The sequence below is a fragment of the Podarcis raffonei genome, chromosome 8, assembly GCF_027172205.1.
Source record: "Podarcis raffonei isolate rPodRaf1 chromosome 8, rPodRaf1.pri, whole genome shotgun sequence".
NCBI classification, from domain to species: domain Eukaryota; kingdom Metazoa; phylum Chordata; class Lepidosauria; order Squamata; family Lacertidae; genus Podarcis; species Podarcis raffonei.
In genome coordinates this window covers 77,175,212-77,198,094 of record NC_070609.1, presented here as the reverse complement: position 1 = coordinate 77,198,094, position 22,883 = coordinate 77,175,212, and the positions used below count along the sequence as shown (strand labels likewise).

Sequence of the window (22,883 nt, the reverse complement as noted above, 5' to 3'; positions counted from 1 at the left end):
TGGGAGGTGGGAACTCGCCACGCAATCTGGCTTGGCCAGTTCAGCTCACAATGCGTTCTCAAAGTCTCTAGGGTCAGTTTGACACCATAGTCCTGTGAGAAAGCCCTTTTGAAATTTGCTATCATACAGCCTGGTGGAGTGCTTGAATTACAAGCTGTTGAACACTCCTCCCACATCGCAATGACCCTTGTGAAGTGCTTCTCACCAGATTCCCAGAGATTCGCTTCCCTTTGTTCCCGATCAAAATGCAGTTGCCTGATTTGGAAATGCGGTCCTGAAAGGTCTACATTCAGTGCCCTGGCGCCCTGTTACCATCAATTCTGTTGGAACCGGTTCAGACTGATTGGAACCGGTCCAAGCCGGTTTGAACCAGCTGAAACCAATTGGGAAAAGTCCAGGCAGGTTCCAACTTGCCCACACCAGTTTGAACTAGCCCAGACTGGTTGGAACTGGCTCAGACTGATTGGAACAGGTCTAGGCTGGTTTGAACCGGTCCAGGTCGGTTGAAACAGGTCCAAGCCGGTTGAAACCAGTCTAGGCCACTTTGAACCAGTCTAGGCTGGTTTGTGCCATTACAAGCCAGTTTGAACCGGCCTTGGCTGGTTTGAATAGGTCTAGGCCGGTTTGAAACGGCCCAAGCCAGTTTGAGCAGTTCTAAGTGTGTTGGAACTGGCCCAGACAGGTTGGAGGAGGTCCAGGCCAGTTGCTCTAGGCCAGTTTGTACCCGTCTGAGCCGGTTTGAACAGTTCAAGGCCGCTTGGAACAGTTCTGTGTCACTTGGAACCAGCGCAGACCTGTTGGAACCAGTTCATACCGGTTGGATCCGGTCCAAGCCAGTAGGAACCAGCCCAAACCAGTTAGAAAAGGTCTAGGCGGGTTCCAGCTTGCCCAGACTAGTTTGAACTAGCCCAAACTGGTTGGAACTAGCTTACACAGGAACAGGTCTAGACTGTTTTGAACCAGTCCAAGCAGGTTGGAACAGGTCCAGGCAGTTAGATCCTGTTCAAACAGGGTGGAACGGGTGCAAGCCTGTTTGAAAAGGTCTAGGCTGGCATTAACTGGTCTAGGCTGGTTTTTGCCAGTTCAAGCCGGTTTGAATAGGTCTAGGCCTATTTGAACCGGTCTAGGTCGGTTTGTACCGGTCCAAGCTGGTTTGAACAGGACTAGGCCGGTTTGTGCTGGTCCAATCCGGTTTGAACCAGTCGAGGCCAGTATGTGCCAGTCCAAAGTTTGAACTGGCCCAGACTGGTTGGAACTAGCTCAGACTGGTTGGAACAGGTCCAGGTAGGTGGAACAGGAGTATGTCTCTTGAAACCAGCCCTGATCTGTTGGAAACAGTTGATAACGATTGGATCCGATCCAAGATGGTTGGAACCAGACCAAACGAGTTGAAAAAGTCCATATGGGTTCCAACTTGCCAAGACTGGTTTGAACTGGCCCAGACTGGTTGGAACAGAGCCAAGCTGGTTGGAACAGGTTTATGTCACTTGGAACCAGCCCAGACCTGTTGGAACCAGTTCATACTGGTTGGATCTGGTACAAGACGGTAGGAACTAGCCCAAACCAGATTGAAAAAGTCCAGGCAGATTCCAACCTCTCCAGACCAATTTGAACTGGTCCAACTTCCCCAGACCGGTTTGAAGTGGTTGGAACAGGTCTAGGCTGGTTTGAACCAGTCGAAGCCGAGTACAACAGGTCCCAGCCGGTTGGAACCGGTCCAAGCCGGTTTAAACCATCTCAAACTAGTTGGAGAAAAGTCCAGGCAAGTTCCAACATACCCAGACTAGTTTAAACTGGGCCAGACTGGTTGGAACTGGCTCAGATGGCTTGTAACATGTCTAGGCTGGTTTGAACCGGTCCAAGTTGGTTGAAACAGGTCCAAGCTGCTTGGAACCGGTCTAGGCCCGTTTGAACCGGTCCAAGCCGGTTGGAGCCTTTTGATACCAGTTTGAACCAGTCCAAGCTGGTTTGAACCGGTTGAGGCCGGTTTGAAATGGCCCAAGCCAGTTTGAGCAGTTCTAAGTGGGTTGGAACTGGCCCATACAGGTTGGAGCAGGTCCAGGCCAGTTGAAGCAGGTGCAGGTCATTTGAAACTAGCCCAAGCTGGTTAGAACAGGTCCAGGCCGGTTGGAACAGGACTATGTCACTTGGAACCAGCCCAGACCAGTCACAACCAGTTCATACAAGTTGGGTCTCGTCCAAGCCAGTTGGAACCAGCCCAACCCAGGTTGGAACCAATCGAGGCCGGTTTGAACCGGTCGAGGCCGGTTTGTGTTGGTCCAAGCCGGTTGGAACCTGTTGCGAATGGTTGGAACTGGTCCAAGCTGGTTTGAACAAGTCTAGGATGGTTTGAACTGGTCCAAACAGGGTGGAACCGATACAGGCTGGTTTGAACCAGCCGAGGCCGGTTGGTGCCGGTCCAAGCCAGTTTGAATCTGCAAGGGTGTACCAAATACAGACCCATCCATCGGGTTTGGCTCTGCTGGTGGCACCTCCCCCCTTAGGTTTCCCTCTGTACCGTTCTAGGCCGGTTTGAACAGTTCCAAGTGGCTTGCCCAGACATTCTGGTACATAAAGAAACTGATGAGTGAGGGACCTCCCTTAAATCTGGCACTCTTGGGGTTGCAGAAAGGGTTTTAGGGTTTTATTGCCAACTCAGACTGGTTGGAACATGTCTAGGCTGGTTTGAACTGGTCCAAGCCGGGTGGTACAGGTCCAAACTGGTTGAAACTGGTTCAGACTGGTTGGAACTGGTCCAAGCCGGTTTGAACCAGCTGAAACTAGCTGGGGGAAGTCCAGGTGGGCTCCAACTTGCCCAGACCAGTTTTTACTGGCCCAGACTGGTTGGAACTGGCTCAGACTGGTTGGAACAGGTCTAGGCTGGTTTGAACTGGTCCAAGTCGGTTGAAACAGGTCCAAGCCAGTTGGAACCAGTCTAGGCCAGTATGAACCGGTCTAGGCCGGTTTGTGCTGGTCCAAGCCGGTTTGAACCGGTCAAGGCAGGTTTGTACCGGTCTAGGGCGGTTTCAACAGTTCCAAGTGGCTTGGAACTGGCCCAGACAAGTGGGAGAAGGTCCAGGCCAGTTGGAGCAGGTGCAGGTCATTTGAAACTGGCCCAAGCTGGTTACAACAGGTCCAGGCTGGTTGGAATAGGTCTATGTCGCTTGGAACCAGCCCAGACCTGTTGGAATCATTTCATACCAGTTGGATCCTGCCAAAGCCAGTTGGAACCAGCCCAAACCAGTTGGAAGAGGTCCGGGCGGGATCCAACTAGCTCTGACTGGTTGGAAGAGGTCTAGACTGGTTTGAACCAGTCCAAGCTGATTTGTGCTGGTTGAAGCCAGTTTGAACTGGTCTAGGCTGGTTTGAACCAGTCAAATTCAGTTTCAAATGACCTGCACCTGCTCCAACTGGTCTGGACCTGCTCCAACCTGTCTGGGCCAGTTCCAACTCAGTTGGAACTGCTCAAACTGGCTTGGGCCATTTCAAACCGGCCGAGACCTGTTCAAACCAGCCAAGACCAGTTCAAACTGGCTTGTACCGGAACAAACTGGCCTAGACCGGTTCAAAGTGGCCTAGACCAGTTCCAACCGGCTTGGACCTGTTTCAACCAACTTGGACCGGTTCAAACCAGCCTAGACCTGTTCCAAGCAGTCTGAGCCAGTTCCAACCAGTCTGGGCCAGTAAAAACTGGTCTGGGCAAGTTGGAGCCCACCTGGACTTTCCCCAGCTAGTTTCAGCTGGTTCAAAGCGGCTTGGACCAGTTCCAACCAGTCTGAACCAGTTTCAACCAGTTTGGACCTGTACCACCCGGCTTGGACCAGTTCAAACCAGCCTAGACATGTTCCAACCAGTCTGAGTTGGCAATAAAACCCTAAAACCCTTTCTGCAACCCCAAGAGTGCCAGATTTAAGGGAGGTCCCTCACTCATCAGTTTCTTTATGTACCAGAATGTCTGGGCAAGCCACTTGGAACTGTTCAAACCGGCCTAGAACGGTACAAACCTGCCTCGACCAGTTCAAACCGGCTTGGACCGGCACAAACTGGCCTAGCCTGGTTACAACTGGCTTGGACCTGTTTCAACCGACTTGGACTGGTTCAAACCAGCCTAGAACTGTTCCAATCAGTCTGAGCCAGTTCCAACCAGTCTGGGCCTGTTCCAACTCGCACCTCGTTTTTTTGGGGGGGGGGGAATGAATAAAAAAAAATTATTCCCCCCCAGCCGCGGCTGCCGCCCCAAGCCTTGCGCACACCTGCCCAAGCACGGGGCGCCCTCCGGAGGGCTCCGCATGCTTCGGGGTGCAGGCTGCCGCCCCAAGTCTTGCGCGCCCGGCGGGAGCTCCCGCCGGGCGCGCAAGGCTTGCAGACACTCGCCCAAAGCACGGAGAGCCCTCCGGGGGGCTCCCCGTGCTTCGGGCGACAGGCTGCCGCCCCAAGCCTCGCGCGCCCGGGACCTCCCGCCGGGCGCGCAAGGCTTGCAGACACTCGCCCGAAGCACGGAGAGCCCTCCGGAGGCCTCCCCGTGCTTCGAGTGACAGGCTGCCGCCCCAAGCCTCGCGCGCCCGTCGGGACCTCCCGCCGGGCGCGCAAGGCTTGCAGCCTGTCGCCCCAAGCACGGAGAGCCCTCCGGAGGCCTCCCCGTGCTTCGGGCGACAGGCTGCCGCCCCAAGCCTCGCGCGCCTGTCGGGACCTCCCGCCGGGCGCGCAAGGCTTGCAGCCTGTCGCCCCAAGCACGGAGAGCCCTCCGGAGGCCTCCCCGTGCTTGGGGCGACAGTCTGCCGCCCCAAGCCTCGCGCGCCCGTCGGGACCTCCCGCCGGGCGCGCAAGGCTTGCAGACACTCGCCCGAAGCTTCGGGTGACAGGCTGCCGCCCCAAGCCTCGCGCGCCCGTCGGGACCTCCCGCCGGGCGCGCAAGGCTTGCAGCCTGTCGCCCCAAGCACGGAGAGCCCTCCGGAGGCCTCCCCGTGCTTGGGGCGACAGGCTGCCGCCCCAAGCCTCGCGCGCCCGTCGGGACCTCCCGCCGGGCGCGCAAGGCTTGCAGCCTGTCGCCCCAAGCACGGAGAGCCCTCCGGAGGCCTCCCCGTGCTTGGGGCGACAGGCTGCCGCCCCAAGCCTCGCGCGCCCGTCGGGACCTCCCGCGGGGCGCGCAAGGCTTGCAGCCTGTCGCCCCAAGCACGGAGAGCCCTCCGGAGGCCTCCCCGTGCTTCGGGTGACAGGCTGCCGCCCCAAGCCTCGCGCGCCCGTCGGGACCTCCCGCCGGGCGCGCAAGGCTTGCAGCCTGTCGCCCCAAGCACGGAGAGCCCTCCGGAGGCCTCCCCGTGCTTGGGGCGACAGGCTGCCGCCCCAAGCCTCGCGCGCCCGTCGGGACCTCCCGCCGGGCGCGCAAGGCTTGCAGCCTGTCGCCCCAAGCACGGAGAGCCCTCCGGAGGCCTCCCCGTGCTTCGGGCGACAGGCTGCCGCCCCAAGCCTCGCGCGCCCGTCGGGACCTCCCGCCGGGCGCGCGAGGCTTGCAGACACTCGCCCGAAGCACGGAGAGCCCTCGGGGGGCTCCCCGTGCTTCGGGTGACAGGCTGCCGCCCCAAGCCTCGCGCGCCCGTCGGGACCTCCCGCCGGGCGCGCAAGGCTTGCAGCCTGTCGCCCCAAGCACGGAGAGCCCTCCGGAGGCCTCCCCGTGCTTCGGGCGACAGGCTGCCGCCCCAAGCCTCGCGCGCCCGTCGGGACCTCCCGGCGGGCGCGCAAGGCTTGCAGCCTGTCGCCCGAAGCACGGAGAGCCCTCCGGAGGCCTCCCCGTGCTTCGGGCGACAGGCTGCCGCCCCAAGCCTCGCGGGCCCGTCGGGACCTCCCGCCGGGCGCGCAAGGCTTGCAGACACTCGCCCGAAGCACGGAGAGCCCTGGGGGGGCTCCCCGTGCTTCGGGTGACAGGCTGCCGCCCCAAGCCTCGCGCGCCCGTTGGGACCTCCCGCCGGGCGCGCAAGGCTTGCAGCCTGTCGCCCGAAGCACGGAGAGCCCTCCGGAGGCCTCCCCGTGCTTCGGGCGACAGGCTGCCGCCCCAAGCCTCGCGGGCCCGTCGGGACCTCCCGCCGGGCGCGCAAGGCTTGCAGACACTCGCCCGAAGCACGGAGAGCCCTGGGGGGGCTCCCCGTGCTTCGGGTGACAGGCTGCCGCCCCAAGCCTCGCGCGCCCGTTGGGACCTCCCGCCGGGCGCGCAAGGCTTGCAGACACTCGCCTGAAGCTTCGGGTGACAGGCTGCCGCCCCAAGCCTCGCGCGCCCGTCGGGACCTCCCGCCGGGCGCGCAAGGCTTGCAGCCTGTCGCCCAAAGCACGGAGAGCCCTCCGGAGGCCTCCCCGTGCTTCGGGCGACAGGCTGCCGCCCCAAGCCTCGCGCGCCCGTCGGGACCTCCCGGCGGGCGCGCAAGGCTTGCAGCCTGTCGCCCGAAGCACGGAGAGCCCTCCGGAGGCCTCCCCGTGCTTCGGGCGACAGGCTGCCGCCCCAAGCCTCGCGCGCCCGTCGGGACCTCCCGCCGGGCACGCGAGGCTTGCAGACACTCGCCCGAAGCACGGAAAGCCCTGGGGGGGGGGGCTCCCCGTGCTTCGGGTGACAGGCTGCCGCCCCAAGCCTCGCGCGCCCGTCGGGACCTCCCGCCGGGCGCGCAAGGCTTGCAGCCTGTCGCCCCAAGCACGGAGAGCCCTCCGGAGGCCTCCCCGTGCTTCGGGCGACAGGCTGCCGCCCCAAGCCTCGCGCGCCCGTCGGGACCTCCCGCCGGGCGCGCAAGGCTTGCAGCCTGTCGCCCCAAGCACGGAGAGCCCTGGGGGGGCTCCCTGTGCTTCGGGTGACAGGCTGCCGCCCCAAGCCTCGCGCGCCCGTCGGGACCTCCCGCCGGCACGCAAGGCTTGCGGACACTTGCCGGGGCTGCAGGCTGCTGCCCGCAAGCCTTGTGAGCCCGCGGGAACTCCCGCCGGGCTTGCAAGGCTTGCAGATAGCTTCCTGAAGCCTGGAGAGCGAGAGGGGTCGGTGTGCACCGATGCCTCTCGCTCTCCAGGCTTCAGCGAAAGCCTGCATTCGCACCATAGGACGCACACACATTTCCCCTTCATTTTTGGAGGGGAAAAAGTGCGTCCTATGGTGCGAAAAATACGGTACTTGGGGTAAATATTATTAAAAATAGTGCTAGGATTCCAGATGTAAATTACAAAGAAGCGTGGAGAAAGATCAAGAAGGATATAAAATCATGGAAAAATAAAAATTTATCTATTCTAGGTAGGGTTAGAGCAGTTAAAATATTTTTTTATTTTTTATTTTTTATTTTTTTATATATTTTTATTTTTTTATTTTTTTATTTTTATTATATTTATTTCAAGTAATTACACTACCCATTAGGAAAATATGGTTCAAAACATGGAATAAGGTATTTAAAAATTGGATTTTTGGAAGTTAAAGAGTTAGAACCCCAGACATAGTAAATTATTCATCTCAAGAAGAGATGGGATGGGCAATACCGAACTTAGAATTTTACTATGAAACATTCCAATTGAAAAATCGAATAGATATTGGATATAAGGAAGGGATTAAATGGATAAGGCTGGAGAATGAAATAAATGAATAGGAAGAGACGGGCTATTTAATAGAGATATTAACATGGCTTTTAAGAAGACAATAGGACCAAGGAAAACTGTGTTAGGAATCTGGAAGAACTGGAATACGAAATGGATGCCAACATACGCAAGGTGGATGCCGTTAAAATATATGCAGGAGGGTCAAAGAGGGGGATTTAATTACAAAAAAAGTTTTTTTAGAAAAAATAGGAAAACAATATTGGCTGAAAGTGCAAGGACTTTATGATTTAATAAAAATGGAAAGAGCAGAGGAAACAATGAGGACAGAAATGAAAATAGATATGGTGCTGAACAAAAGACAAATGACGGAGAAAGGGATAGCAGGGATGTTATATAAACTGATGATAAACGACAAAGAAAGAATGATAAGGATAATTCAGATTAAATGGGAGCAGGAAGGTATGATCCATCCAAACACAGCCCAAGAACCAATGAAGAATATAAACAATATTAAAATAGAAAAGTATAAAGAATTAATATAAAGTATAAAGTATAAAGGAACATTTAAATAATTTTTTGAAGTATGAATGGCTAAATTCAAATCAGTACCTGGGGAAAAGGTGCTTCTTCAGTATGTTGTTGACTTGATAGTGGCTTGTGATGAGTATCAGACCTGTAAGGAGGCCACAGAGGAATTGTTGCACCTATTATTGGAGGCTGGATATTAGGTATCCCTCAAAAAGGCCCAAATTTGCCAAAAGACTGTGAGATATTTGGGATTTGACATTTCCCATCAACAAAGGGCATTGAGGCCTGAATGGAAGGAAGCTATTTGCATTATTAAAGAACCCACTAACCGCAGACAGCCCCACGGATTCCTGGGAGCAGCAGGCTTCTGCCGCATCTGGATCCCAGATTTCAGCAACCTTGCCCGGCCCCTTTATGAAAGCACTAAGGGGAAAGAGAATTCTCATTTTGAGTGACACACCGAGCAGAAGGAGGTCTTCAATGCGTTGAAATCCAAGCTAATGCAGGCCCCAGCCCTAGGACTGCCAAACCCAAATAAGCCCTTTCAGTTGTATGTACATGAACAAAGGGGGGTGGCAGCAAGAGTCCTGACCCAAAGGATGGGCAGCTGGAAGCAATCTGTGGCCTATTTGTCTGAACTATTGACTCAGTAGCTAAAGGATGGCCCCCTTGCCTACGAGCAGCAGCCACCACGGCTCTATTAGTCAAGAAGGCATTCAAATTCACATTTGGACAGGAAATATATGTGAATGTGCCACTTGCGGTCTTAACTCTTATGGAATACAAAGAGAGATACTGGCTTTCCAATGATCACATGGCTAAATATCAAGGACTGCAAGTTGTAAATACCCTGAACCCTGCCACTCTATTGCCCCTCCCCGAGGCAGAGGACTATGAGCCCCATGACTGCCTCCAAGTAATGGATGAGGTGTACTCCAGTCGCCCAGACCGGAAAGATGAGCCTCTAAAGAACCATGATGTGGAATACTTCATGGACAGGAGCAGCTTCATCTGGGAAGGGAAAAGGAAGGCAGGATATGCAATAGTGACCCTAGAAGAAATAGTAGAGGTCAAACGCTTACCTGTAGGGACCTCAGCACAGAAAGAGGAGTTGTTGATATCCTTGGTCTCCTTGAACCCATGGAGTTCCTTGATCACGATGAAGTTGATGTTAACCCTGATGTGCATCTTGACCTTGAGGAGACCAATGACAAAAGAAAATGTTTCTGTAAAGCATGCTAAGCAGATGTTTCAAATATATGGCGAAAATGTCACCCTTTATTATGAACACCCTAGAAAGGTAGCTGACATGTCCCTCATCCCAGGACTAATCAGGGACCCTGACATTGTCTTGGCAGGCCTGCTGTATAATCAAAGTGGCCTTTTCGCGACACCTCCTTCTGAAATGAAAGTTACCTCCTACTGATATTTCCGGTTCTCCAGAACCACCCAGGGCTTGTGCTTTGTTGTTATGCCTCTGGATCATGGAACGCCAAATGGAAAGATTGGCCGCATGTCCAGCACCACCAACATAAAGGTTGGCTGGGAAATTACACACAGTGCACTGATAAGTTTTGGTTGTGGGGTTCCTTCAACGCCTCTTACCAAAGCAACACCACATCCTCACATCTGTATCCATACTTTCCCCAATATACAGTCAACTTCACCGGACAGGGATCCATCTGTTGGTTCTTGTATAATGGACTAGCCACTAATTACCATCCTGGTAATTATCAATGTGTGGGAATAGGTGCCTTTACTTTCTAAAGTCCAAGGGGAACAGTGCAGTGATGAGATTTTCCTGGACTGGTCTGTGGGTGCTGTTGGTGGAGGCTTCGTTAGCATCCTCACCATCGGCATACATCTGGGAGTTGTGGCTGAACAAAATTGTGAAGCACTATTTGCCCTAACATGCAGGTTGGAGAAAACCATCAATGCCGCTACACATATTCTCCGACAGTTGCAGTCTGAGATTGAGAATTTGAACCAGATAGCAGCAGCTAATAGACTTGCTCTTGACTGTCTCCTCGCCAAATCAGGAGGTTTTTGTAAAATAGTCCCGGAAGGCAAATGCCGAGTGAAGTTTCATGACCTCAACAACACTACTGAGGATGAGTTGCAAAAATTACAGGCTCTTATAAATGATAACCAACCCAGTCAGAATCCTTGGGAATGGATGTGGTCTTGGGTCCCAGGAGTAGGGTGGTTACATAGCCTTTTGACTGCCATTGCAGTAGGAGGATTAGTCTTCCTAATACTTCTTTGCATCACCCCTTGCTGCATATCTCTAGTCTGAGGAATGGTGGCCTGAAGCATTAAGAATCTCACCAAAACCCACATCATGGCCATATACTGAGCCCTGCTCCCTCTGCCAGAAGAAGAGCATGAGTACGCTCGACTAATTCGTGAAATGCCCCCTGAAGAGATCCCCTTGAGAGACACTGTTGTCTATACCGGGGTTCAACATGAGAGTCAAGCTGGAGAAACAACTGTGACTTGTTTCTAAGCTTGAAAGGGGGGAATGTGGCAAGGCCACCTGAAAGAGTTTTACCTTTACATTTTATGTATAACCATGTATCCTAATAATGCTTAAATTGTTAAGGCTAGAAGTGGCTAAAATCTTAAGAATCAAGATTATATGCTTGCAACATATGCTTCTGGTTTCTTGTTGAATGATTTTTTAAAAATCTTAATGATTTCTTCATGAACTTTGTTCCAAAAGCTTTTTATCTCCTTACACCCCACCATATATGGTACATTGTTCCTATCTCGGTGCTACATCTCCAGCACACATTGGTTTTTTGCTTATAGATTTTTGCCGATTCCTCGGGGCAGGGGTTAGGTACCATCGGTAGATCATTTTCATTAGATTATTGTATAACATGCTGTGAACTTGATGCCAAATTTTCACAGCTATTCCCATTGTTCTAACATTATGTTGTGGCCAAAATCCTGCGCTCATTTTATCGTAACGTCCTTTAGCATCTCATCCTTGAGTTCCCATTCCAAAAGTAGATCATACATCCTAGATAGGGTCTTTTTATTAGTTTGTACTAATTTCTTTTGTAATAATGACTTCTTTTCTCCAAAACCATTTTTCTTATCCTGATTAAATATATGCACTATTTGGTGATATTGAATCCAGCCCTTACAATACTGTTTAATTTCTTCATACGATTTGATTTTTAATTGGCCCTGTTCTACCTTTATTAATTGTTGGTAAGTCGCCCAATTTGTGTCCATGTTTGTCTTTTTTACCATTATCATCTCCACTCGGGATATCCACCAGGATATTTTGGGCTCTAAGAGTCTGTGGTACTTATCCCAGACCTTGTATAATGAAATTCTGACTATATGATTTTAAAAGTCCTTATGCACTGCCACTTTGTTGTGTGTTAGGTAGGCGTGCCATCCAAACCTCATATTCCAACCTTCTAAATCTAATATATCAGCCTTCTTCAAGAAGGTGGGGTTGTTTTAAATGGTTGTTAAATGTGTTATGTTTAGATTTTGTATTTGTGGGCTGGAGTGTTGTTTCAGGGCTTTTGTATTGTTTATTAGTGTGCATACATTAGTCTTGTGGCTATTTTTAGTAGGTATTTATTATTTTAATTTATATTATGTTCTGATATTTTTATTATGAATTTTGTGCCGTGATTATTCTTATTATGTATTTTGTGCTTCGTATACTCGGTGTTGTGGACCACCCTGAGATTCAAATCAATAAAATCAACAATCAAAAACAACATCAACAAGAAACAAAACAACAACAAAAAGGTTTCCTACCACTGTGTACGGAGGGTCGTGAGGGCAGCACCACTCCTCTTGGTCGATCCTGATGGCGGTGATGTTCCTGGCGCTGGTCCAGACTGGATCCTGCGGAGAGCAGAAGATGGTATCTCTGCAGCACAACTCTGGTGTCCGCGTTGCCTTGGCCTGGCGCTACTCCGGATGTTCTGTCAGGAGGAGAAAGGGGCTCGTTGAGAAACGTCCCATCCAAACAGCCGACCAGATGTCCCAATAGCCCACTAGATGTGTCACCTGGCATGCAGCTCAGGAAGTCCTGTGGGTAAGGTTCCCTGTGAAAGCAGTGGAGCATCCTCCTCAAAAAGCGCAGGACCCTTCCTTCCTCCCGATGTCTATAGGCCCGCTGCATGATGTTCAGGCAGCTCCTCCCTGTCTGCCTGAGCCTTTCTTCGTCGTGCTGCTGCATCTCTTCCAGCCCTGAGTGGAAAGGGAGAAAGGTTGAGCAAGGTGAAGATGCACAGGAAAAGAGCCATCCATCAACAATATGAAAACAGCCATCAGGTGTGTTTGTGTGTGAGAGAGAGCAGTGAAGTCACATTCCAATTCTCTTTGCATGTTCATCTTGTGGCACCTCTGTCTGAACATACATCTGGGAATTTGCCTTCCCCTGAAGACCTTTCTCAGCAGAAGCATCCCTCCCTGCCCTCCGTACGTCTCACTCACATTTTCCATAGGATGCCATGTCTTGATTGTGGATGAAACCGGCATCCCGGAAAGCCAGATGACCTAGAGAGACAGAGAGGGCAAGAAAAGGGACATCATCTCGGTGCAAAGCAAGCAGAGACAGAGGCAGCTTGGCAGGAAGACAGGTATGCTCTGCTGCATCTAGAGGCCTCCACCCTCGCGAAGCACTCAGAGCAAGATCTGGGCACAGATGGAGGCCTACCTAGCAGGTGACCTGGGGACATGCCCAGCCTCCCTGCCATCATTACCAAGACATTTCTGTCCATCCCTACCAGGGAAGGACGTTGCTTGACTTACCCAGAAGCAGAGCTGCCATCCTGGAGACTGCTGGCAGCCTGTTTGCAGACAGCTCCGTACATAACAAGGCAACACTCCGAAGGATGTCCTTGCTGAAGGTCTTGCTCTGTGGGCAAAGACAAAGGAGAAGTGGCATCAGAGAGGCTTGAGAGCATGGCAGAAGAGCCTTGCACTCCCAAAGACATCCCTGGGCAAAGCTGCCAAAGAAGCAGAGGGACCTTACCAGATGCTTGGCAGCCTGGTGGAGAGCAAAGTGGAGACTAAATTTGTTGGGATGAGCCCACCACTTGACTTCTGGGGCTAGATGGGAAAGAGCCCTCCTTGCGGCCTGCAACACAAGAAGAGAAGAGGGTTACAAATTGCAGTACATAGTCTTGGAAGCTCCTGAGAACAATCCCTCCCTCCTACTGCATAAGTCCACCTCTTTGGCCCTTACCTTGGCCACCTCATCCTCGTCTTCGAGGTGAATGAGGACGACAACCAGTTCGTTAATGGCTTCTTCTTCTGTTGATGTTATGGGAAGCCTTTGGTCTCTCACCCAGCCTCGAAGCAGCCCCAGATGTTGGATGGCTGATGCCCGGACGGAGTCTTCCTCCTGTAGGCAGAAAACATCAGAGACTGTGTTTCTCATCAGAGCAGTTTCCTTTCTCCTGCCCACTGGGGTGTTTTGAGGCTGCTCAGACCCCTGTCCTCCTCCTGGGGGAGACTGGGGGTGGGGTGACTCTCCTCCAAGAGAAGGTGCTCCAGAAGAACAGCCTCCTGAAGCCAGAACATCTCCGCTGCATGCCAGTCTAAACCCCACCCTTCCTCTTCCAAAGCATTCCTTCTCCACCGTGTGTGATGTCATGTTTTCTCTCATACTCACATGGGCAACCAGACCGCAGTAAGTTGCCGCCAGCATCTTCAGCTCTTTCTCTCCCAGGTCCCCGGAGAGGTAGGCTCGGTGTACCAGCTCTATCAACTCTGGGAGGACATCGGCTTTTGCATCAAGGAGGGAATCCAGCAGCAAGAGCCGCAGAAGCGAAGGATCCTACACAAAAGAGAGAATCTTTTCAAAGGTCTGAAATGCCTCACGCCTTTTAGCACAGGCTCTTCAGTATTGTGCCAGCAAAAGAGTGCTGGGCCATGATTAGAATCGAGATCTGTACCACCCACCCTCCCTCCCTCCCTCTGAGCATCACTTGCCATGTCAGAGTCCAGAAGCAGGGATATCCCTCTGATGCTGAGCTTCCGGACTTGCAGGTAGTCATGTTCCAGCCAGTTGAAGAGCTGCTCCAGTGTATCCTCACAGGGAAGCAGATGGCAGCTGAGCAGCTAAAGAGGCCCAAAGAGAAAGAAACTCTTCAGTGATGAGAGGCTGAGGCACATTCTCCTTTTACCCACCATTTGCAATTCTGCACAGAGCAAACCCACTGAAGTGAATGGATCAAAGTTTGTCATGTACATCAAATCCAATGGGTCTACTCTGAGGAGCACTAAAACAGGCAACAGTCCTTAGGCTCAAAGTAGCCTTGACATAACCCACAGAATTTGGAAGGTAAAGGCAACTGCAAGGTCCAAATTCTGATGAAGGCTGGTTGGGGAACCAAGGACACAAAGGGAGCTAAAGAACACAAAGTCCAACACTCGACCGAAACCAAGCCAGGGCCTCCTTGCTGCACACATTTCCTCCTGCACCTCAGTCCCCCTCACCTCGATGTAGATAGCTGCCGCAACTTGTGGCATTCCAGCAAATGCCTTGTCCTTGAGAGCAGCGGTGATATTTTCCGCCATGGGAGGGATCCACCAGCGTCGCTTTCCGATAGCTCTGAAATGGAGAAGCAGATCTTGGTAAGGAAGGGAAAGACACCGCAGGAAGCAAACAGGGGCACAGTCCAACCCCGTGCCTTCAGCTCCGTTTGCCAGACCACTGGGGAAGGTTACCCTGTTCTTCCTCTTACCTCACCATGGCAGACAACCCCTGGCTGAAATTCTCCCGGCAGAAAAGTTGGTCGACGATGGCCGTCTCTACTTCCTCTCCAGTGGTGCCAAGAAGGAGGTGCAGAACTTCCTTAGCCCCTCTGGAACCAAAGCAAGGCCAGTTTTACCAGGAGGGTCATTGCCACACACTCAAATTCCTTCCCCATCCTTCCTCCCTAGCAGCCGCCTGAAGGAGAGCCTCCCTTGGAAAACCAAGCTGGACTGGAAACCCCCCGAGGTTGAAGGGGAAAGGACTCCATTGGTCCCTTTGCAACACACTACTCACCCGAGGAATTCCTGGTCGTAGTGGAAGTTCATAACCATCCCCAGGAGAGCGATCAGCAGCTGTGGGAAGTTCTGGCGCACAGCTGCCTTGTAGTCCTCCATCCTGAGGATGGCGTGCAACAGGCTGGTGAGATGTTGCTGAAAGAGAGAGAGGTGCAAGTCACTTTCCCTGCTTTTCTGCAGAATACGGGAACCCCTAGATATTACCCTGGGAAGAAGGAAGCCAGAAAGCAGGTGGTTGGTCCTTACCACTTGGGTGGCAGATTCCGCCAAGGGGCTTTGGTAAATCTGCTTGGCCATGAGATGGATCAACTTTTCTGGTTCGGCCGATGCTAAAACCTCCTTCCACACTCTCTCACAGTCTCTGTGAATGCAAAAACAAAAGCAATGGTCAGATTCAAGTCTTCTGCTTGCTGCCATGCTCCAGAGAGAGGAAATGGCAGCAAGGGCTTTCTGAGCAAGCCCTGCAGCTTGCCAACCTTCCCCTTAGCCCAGTCGAACCTGGAGGGCTCCATACCTGAAGAGAAACTGGAAGAGATATTCCACCACTTTCACCAGGTGCTGGTGTGACAGGGTGGACAAAGCAACGACGGCCATGTCTCTGCCTTGCACTGTAGGCCCCTGGGCGATCTTATAGAAGGCCTCCAGCAGCACCTTCACCTGTCAGAGAAAAGGAGAGGGTTGCTTGGAAAGTACAAGGAAGTGGGGCTGTCCGCAGGCAGATCCCTCCATCCCTCATTGAAAGAGGGACCCTTGACCTGTGCCACCACAGCCATCTTCCTTCCATGGTACCACTCAGGGTCCTTGGGAGTATTGGACCCAGGTAGCTCCAGGGCGCCAGTTCCCCTATCCATTGTGGGCCAAGAGAAGAAGCTTGCCAGTCTGCTCCCAGAAGGAGGAGAATTCCCCATTCCCTGAACCCATGTTTCTCAGGACCCTTGGCTGAGATTCTTGTCCTGACATTGCCAGGCCCCTTTCAACTAACACGTGTCCTGGCCACCCAATGGCATGAAGTTGCCTCCCCTACACCAAAGCGGAGAATCTTCTTCTCTCCTACCTTTGCAGACACCTTACCTCCACTTTTGTGCCGCCAAACTGCTTGATGAATTCTTGCAGTAAGTGGGAGATATCCAGTGGGTTGAAGCTGCTCTCGACAACTAGGTCTCTGGCCAGGAAGCACATGGCCTCCAAGAGCTGCTCCGCAGGGAGAAAGGCGCCAAAGACCTGAAAGCGAGAGAGGAAGGTCAGAGATGCCCACAGGGCAGGGCTGGGGAGCAGAAAGCCCAGGTGCTGCCTCTGCGGAACCCAGAACATGTGGCTTGAGAGACAGCGACTTACCCTGGCAAGATGGAAACAATTATTCACGAACAATTCAGGAACCGGTCCTCCGGGGGATTTGAGGACCTTCTCAGCTCTGGTGATAAGTATTTGGTTGCTTAACGTTCCTGCCAGTGTCTCTGCAAAGGAAAGCCAAAGGGTTAGTTTGGGTCTTCCTCACCCCACCCCATGCTGGGATGCATTCTTCCAGTCTTACCTTCGTTGCGCTGCAGAATGGGCAGAAGATGGCAGAGGGCCTCTGCTGCCCGCTGCTTGCACTCCAGGTCCGGATCCAGTGCGCACAGAGAGGAAATAGCCACCAGTTGGCCAAGGGAGGATGCAGGAAGCGCTTCCGAAGGCTGAGAAGAAACACAGAGAAGGGACTGATAAGAGAAGCAACCCATCACCATTTTTCCTATAACATTTTTATTAAATCTTCCAAACATTCCAAAACATTTAGCATCCTATACAGAAAAAAACCATTTCTTTTTGACTTCCCACCCCTCTTTTCATGATGTTTGCTTTTTACTTCTTTTATCAGCTGTTTTACTCACTGGGATTCGTTCTGCTATGGCCCAGCTCTGTTCTCAAAATTGGGTATGTGTGGGATGCGTAATTGTCCCTTGGGCACCTTGCAGGGTGGGCCTAGAAAGAGCAGCCTGAAGGTCTTGACAGCCCTGCATGGTTGCAATGCTTCCCCTGGGTGAATGCCTGAGGGCCCTGCTCCTGCAACTCACCACCTGGCCCACGATGGGGCCTGACAGGTCTCACAAGGACTGCTACTGCTGTGCTGCCCAGGAAGACTCCTCTGTGTGATTGCCTGAGGGCCCTGCTCCTGCCACTCACCACCTGGCCCAGGGCAGGGCCTGACAGGTCTCACAAGGACTGCTACTGCTGTGTTGCCAAGGAGGACTCCCCTGTGTGAGTGCCTGAGGGCCCTGCTCCTGCCACTCACCACCTGGCCAGGGCGGGGCCTGACACGTCTCATAAGGACTGCTACTGCTGTGCTGCCCAGGAGGACTCCCCTGTGTGAGCGCCTGAGGGCCCTGCTCCTGCCACTCACCACCTGGCCCAGGGCGGGTCCTGACAGGCCTCATAAAGACTGCTACTGCTGTGCTGCCCAGGAGGACTCCCCTGTGTGAGTGCCTGAGGGCCCTGCTCCTGCCACTCACCACCTGGCCAGGGCGGGGCCTGACACGTCTCATAAGGACTGCTACTGCTGTGCTGCCCAGGAGGACTCCCCTGTGTGAGTGCCTGAGGGCCCTGCTCCTGCCACTCGCCACCTGGCCCGGGGGGGCCTAAAGCCTCACAAGAACTGCTACTGCTGTGTTGCCCAGGAGGACTCCCCTGTGTGAGTGCCTCAGGGCCCTGCTTTTACAACTCACCACCTGGCCCACGATGGAGCCTGAAGCCTCACAAGGACTGCTACTGCTGTGCTGCCCAGGAGGACTCCCCTGTGTGAGTGCCTGAGGGCCCTGCTCCTGCCACTCACCACCTGGCCCAGGGTGGGGCCTGACAGGCCTCACAAGGACGGTTGCTGTCACTGCTGCTGCTGCCCAGGAGGTTTTATGAATCATTGACCTGGCATTGCACAGCAGCACCTTCAGGTCATGTGGGTATCCCTTGCTGATTCTAGTATCCCTCCAGTCAGGACCAGACCCGGAGGCAGGGATAGTTCTTTTTAAAATGTTTAAAATTTTTCCTTTCCCTTTTGACTTTTTTGTATGTGGGGGTTGGGGGAGGGGTGGATGTTTGGTTGGGCTTGGGAATTTGTTTGATTTTGATGGATTTGTAATTTTTATAGTTTTTTGTTTGTATTTTTTATTATTTTCTGGGTTTTGTTTTGTTTTTGTTTTTAGGTTTTATTTTGATCTTAAGGGGAGGAGTCAGGGCTGCTGGGGAGTGGGTCTCAGCCAACAAAATGGTTCGGGCATGTTCCACAGGGGGGGATGCGCTGGGACAAGTGATCTCAATGATCACGGGTAGGAGGAGGAGTTACGCTAAGACCAGACCATGTCATTACAGAGGAGGCAGGTTTAGTCGTTTTTTGAGGACTATCCCTGCCTCCGGGTCTGGTCCTGACTGGAGGGATACTAGAATCAGCAAGGGATACCCACATGACCTGAAGGTGCTGCTGTGCAATGCCAGGTCAATGATTCATAAAACCACTGCCATCCATGACTTGATCATGGATGGAGGACTTGACCTGGCATGTGTAACAGAGACTTGGTTGGATGAACCAGATGGGCCTGTCCTTGTCACTGCTTCTCCACCAGGTTTCTCTTATGCACAGAAACCCAGGCCTTGTGAGTGGGAAGGGGGGTTGCAGTGATTTTTAGGAAGTCATTAGTTTGCACCAGGCGTCCTATTAGGAAGACCCAGTTCTCTGAGTGCATGTTCTGGAAGTTGGGCAATAGGGGCAGTACAGGATTCCTTTTGGTGTACCGACCTCCCCACTGCACCAAGGATTCCCTGGCCGAGCTGCTTCAGGTTGTGGCGGATGTTCTCCTGGAGACACCTAGTTTGGTTGTCCTAGGGGATTTTAACATCCATGCTGACAAGACCTTACTAGGGGCCACTCGGGATTTCGTGAAAAGCATGGCCTCCATGGGGCTGTCCCTGAATAAGTCTGGCCCAACCCATAGCCGTGGACATGCCTTGGACCTGGTGTTTACCTCTATGGATGTTGGTGATCTGACACTAAGTAAAAGCGAAATGAAAGAAGTGCCATGGTCAGATCACTTCCTGGTGCAATTGGACTTCTCCAATTGGACCCTTCCCCTCTGCAGGGAGGTGGGACCGATTTGGATGGTCCGCCCCGCCACTTAATGGATCCAAATGGTTTCCAGAGAGTGGTAGGGGATGCTTTATCCCATGTTGATGGCCTTTCAGCTGATTCCCTGGTGGCCCGCTGTAATGTGGAATTAACCAGGGCTATTGACTGTTGGGCTCCGAAGCGCCCTCTCCGATTGCATGGAGCCCGAACAGCCCCGTGGTTTTCCACGGATCTGAGGACAATGAAACAATCATTGAGACGGCTAGAGTGCCGGTGGCGGATGACGCATTCTGAAGCTGACCAGACACAGGTTAGAGCTCAATGTTGAGCCTACCAAGTGGCAGTAGCGACGGCGAAGAAGACTTTCTTCACTACCCCTATTGCACCTGCAGAAAACAGCAGCAGGAGACTTTTTCAGGTGATTTGCAATTTAGCAGAACCACCTGCTACATCGGGGCCCAGTACGGGCCACATGATCTCCTGCAATGATTTTGCAAAGTTTTTTGCAGATAAAGTCGCTTAGATTCAGGAAGAGGTAGACGCCACCATGGGAGCAGAGCTGGGGTGGGAGAGTGCTAGAGTCCTGTCTAGTCAAATTGTGTGGGATCCATTCCAATCTGTTACCTCCGAGGATGTGGACAGGCTGCTTGGACGAGTGAAACCAACCACCTGTCTCCTTGATCCTTGCCCATTGTGGCTTATAAAAGCTAGCCGAGAAGGGCTGGGCGATGGGCTTCGTGGGGTGGTGAATGCTTCCCTCCGTGAGGGAGCCTTCCCAGACCCGCTGAAAGAGGCAGTTATTAAACCGCTTCTTAAAAAACCATCTTTAGATGCAGCCACGATGGCCAACTATCGCCCAGTCTCAAATCTTCCATTCTTGGGCAAGGTGATTGAGCGAGTGGTTGCTGAACAACTCCAGGCACGCCTGGAAGAAGCAGACCATTTGGATCCCTTCCATTCAGGATTCAGGCCTCATCATGGGACTGAAACTGCCTTGGTCGCACTGGTTGATGATCTCTGGCGGGCTAGGGACAAAGGTGAGAGCTGTATCCTAGTTCTACTGGATCTCTCAGCGGCTTTTGACACCATCAACCATAACATCCTTCTGGACCTTCTAGATGGGCTGGGAGCTGGGGGCACTGTTATACAGTAGTTCCGCTCCTTCCTCCTGGGCCATGTCCAGAAAGTGGTGGGGGGAGGGATGGGTGTTCAGACCCCTGGGCTCTCACTTGTGCGGTGCCTCAGGGTTCTGTCCTCTCCCCCATGCTTTTCAACATCTACATGCAGCCGCTGGGAGAGATCATCAGGGGGTTTGGTCTGGGTGTTCATCACTATGTGGATGATACTCAGCTCTACGTCTCTTTCAAATCAGAACCAGTGAAGGCGGTGAAGGTCCTGTGTGAGTGTCTGGAGGCGGTTGGAGGATGGATGGTGGCTAAAAGATTGAGATTGAATCCTGACAAGACAGAAGTACTGTTTTTGGGGGACAGGAGGCGGGCAGATGTGGAGGATTCCCTGGTCCTGAATGGGGTAACTGTGCCCCTGAAGGACCAGGTGCGCAGTCTGGGAGTCATTTTGGATTCACAGCTGTCCATGGAGGCACAGGTAAATCCGTGTCCAGGGCAGTTGTTTACCAGCTCCAACTGGTGCGCAGGCTGAGACCCTATCTGCCTGCAGACTGCCTCGCCAGAGTGGTGAATGCTCTGGTTATCTCCCGCTTGGACTACTGCAATGCGCTCTACATGGGGCTACCTTTGAAGGTGACCCGGAAACTACAACTAATCCAGAACGCAGCAGCCAGACTGGTGACTGGGAGCGGCCGGCGAGACCATATAACACCGGTCTTGAAAGACCTACATTGGCTTCCAGTACATTTCCGAGCACAATTCAGAGTGTTGGTGCTGACCTTTGAAGCCCTAAACGGCCTCGGTCCAGTATATCTGAAGGAGCGTCTCCACCCCCATCGTTCTACCCGGACACTGAGGTCCAGCGCCGAGGGCCTTCTGGCGGTTCCCTCATTGCGAGAAGCCAAGTTACAGAGAACCAGGCAGAGGGCCTTCGCGGTAGTGGCGCCCTCCCTATGGAACACCCTCCCATCAGATGTCAAAGAGAAAAACAACTACCAGACTTTTAGAAGACATCTGAAGGCAACCCTGTTTTGGGAAGCTTTTAATGTTTGATGTATTACAGTATTTTAATATTTTTTTGGAAGCCGCCCAGAGTGCCTGGGGAAGCCCAGCCAGATGGGCGGGGTATAAATAATAAATTATTATTATTATTATTATTATTATTATTCAGTAACTCACATATTCCTGGATCTTCTGCAGGAGGGCGGAAAGATCTCGGAGCGCCTTCCTTCGGATCTTCCCACTCTTCATCGTGGCGACGACCTCCGTAAGTCTGGCCTTCAGATGTTCCTTGCTGACGCTTTCAGGAGGAAGATCAGCCGCATCCAGAGAAGCTGTGGTTGGGATGCTGAGGGGAGAGAGGAGTAGCACTTTTGTCAAAAGGGTTTATTGCCTCCCATCCTTCAAAGACCCCAAGCACCACCACCATAGAAATGGACCGGGTGTTTGTTTGTTTTTTGAAAGCAATTGATTATGGGGGAGAGGACTAGCACAGGATTACCTTGGAGGAAGATCCTCCCCATCTTCCAGGCTGATTTCTGATATTTCATCTTCATCACAATCAATTCCCTGTCCATGAGAAAAGAGAAACAGGAACATCAGAATGTGAAGAATGGATCAGACCCATTCATGTTTTTGTGTTGATCAGGAAAGCGCAGATGAGGTAGGTTGGGAAACAAACTGAAAATATCTGTCCTCCATTTCCTTAGAGACCATATTCAACCTTGTATTCATTTAGAGCATTTGTACCCTTCTCTTAAGCCAAAAAGGCTCCAAGAGAGCCTTCCATGAAATCAAATGCAAGAAACTCCCTAATGGCAGACTTCTATTGTAAGAAACAATCTGACTAACAGAAATACAACACACAAAGAAAGGGGGCAAGGAGGGCAGAGGAAAAGACAACTCACAAGCTCAGGCCCCACCCAGCGTCTTGAATGCTGCTGACATCTCTCCCATTGAGGCAACCTGATGAAATGGCTGCCGCCAGATGACAGCTGGGGGAGAGGAGACCTGAGAGAGCTGGCCTGTCTTAGCAGAGCCCATGGCTCTGTTTCTCATCCATCCTTCCTCCAGGAGCAGAACTCCGCCAGGGCTCCTGTCTCTCCCTTGCCTGCACCTGGGAGCAGGCCTTTCCTGTGATGGACTCTGTGGACAGGTGGGCAGCAAGGCTCCCTGCCTCAGCTCTGCAGAAAAACCAGCCCCACCAGGTACCCCCTTCCCCTCTACTGGGCCAGCCACTCACACTTTCTTCTCTTCTTCTGTTTTCCCTTTTCCCTTCCAAACTATAGTACAAAGATAACATCCAGCATGTATAAATAGAAATGAAGTCTCTTCCAGATTCACATGAACATAAATCAGAAGGAATCCTCTGTTCAAAATAATATTCAATCAACTTCAATATTTGTTGTTGTTTAGTCGTTTAGTCGTGTCCGACTCTTCGTGACCCCATGGACCAGAGCACGCCAGGCACTTCTGTCCTCCACTGCCTCCCACAGTTTGATCAAACTCATGCTAGTAGCTTCAAGAACACCATCCAACCATCTCATCCT

General features: G+C 52.5%; 1 protein-coding gene across 3 annotated transcripts; it reads right to left on the bottom strand.

Annotated features, from left to right (window-relative positions):
- Positions 1-8,208: 8,208 nt before the first annotated feature.
- On the bottom strand, positions 8,209-22,084 carry LOC128419819 (uncharacterized). Of its 3 annotated transcripts, none has more exons than XM_053400971.1 (19): positions 21,836-22,084; positions 21,514-21,682; positions 16,649-16,790; positions 16,453-16,571; positions 16,189-16,338; positions 15,632-15,774; positions 15,364-15,478; positions 15,116-15,252; positions 14,811-14,930; positions 14,563-14,677; positions 14,056-14,184; positions 13,736-13,900; positions 13,307-13,465; positions 12,871-13,198; positions 12,553-12,615; positions 12,124-12,306; positions 11,869-12,038; positions 9,165-9,276; positions 8,209-8,227 (listed from the first exon to the last, which is right to left on the bottom strand). In XM_053400971.1, exons 1-17 carry the CDS (start codon positions 21,931-21,933, stop codon positions 12,025-12,027), a joined length of 2,349 nt encoding a protein of 782 aa, XP_053256946.1. In that variant the 5' UTR covers positions 21,934-22,084; the 3' UTR covers positions 8,209-8,227; positions 9,165-9,276; positions 11,869-12,024. The 3 variants fall into 3 exon arrangements, with proteins under 3 accessions (XP_053256946.1, XP_053256945.1, XP_053256947.1); XM_053400972.1 differs by lacking the exon at positions 8,209-8,227 and having other exon boundaries at positions 9,057-9,276; positions 12,871-12,976; positions 13,094-13,198; XM_053400970.1 differs by lacking the exon at positions 8,209-8,227 and having other exon boundaries at positions 9,055-9,276.
- Positions 22,085-22,883: the final 799 nt, after the last annotated feature.

What these genes read in the sequence shown, in the direction of transcription:
- LOC128419819 (XM_053400971.1), bottom strand. Translation starts at nt 21,933, where the DNA reads ATGTTCCTGTTTCTCTTTTCTCATGGACAGGGAATTGATTGTGATGAA. An exon ending in TGCTTCTGGACTCTGACATG is followed by an intron (nt 13,901 to 14,055) that starts GCAAGTGATGCT and finishes TCTTTTGTGTAG; the next exon opens with GATCCTTCGCTTCTGCGGCT. An exon ending in GATGGCAGCTCTGCTTCTGG is followed by an intron (nt 12,616 to 12,870) that starts GTAAGTCAAGCA and finishes CTGTCTCTCTAG; the next exon opens with GTCATCTGGCTTTCCGGGAT.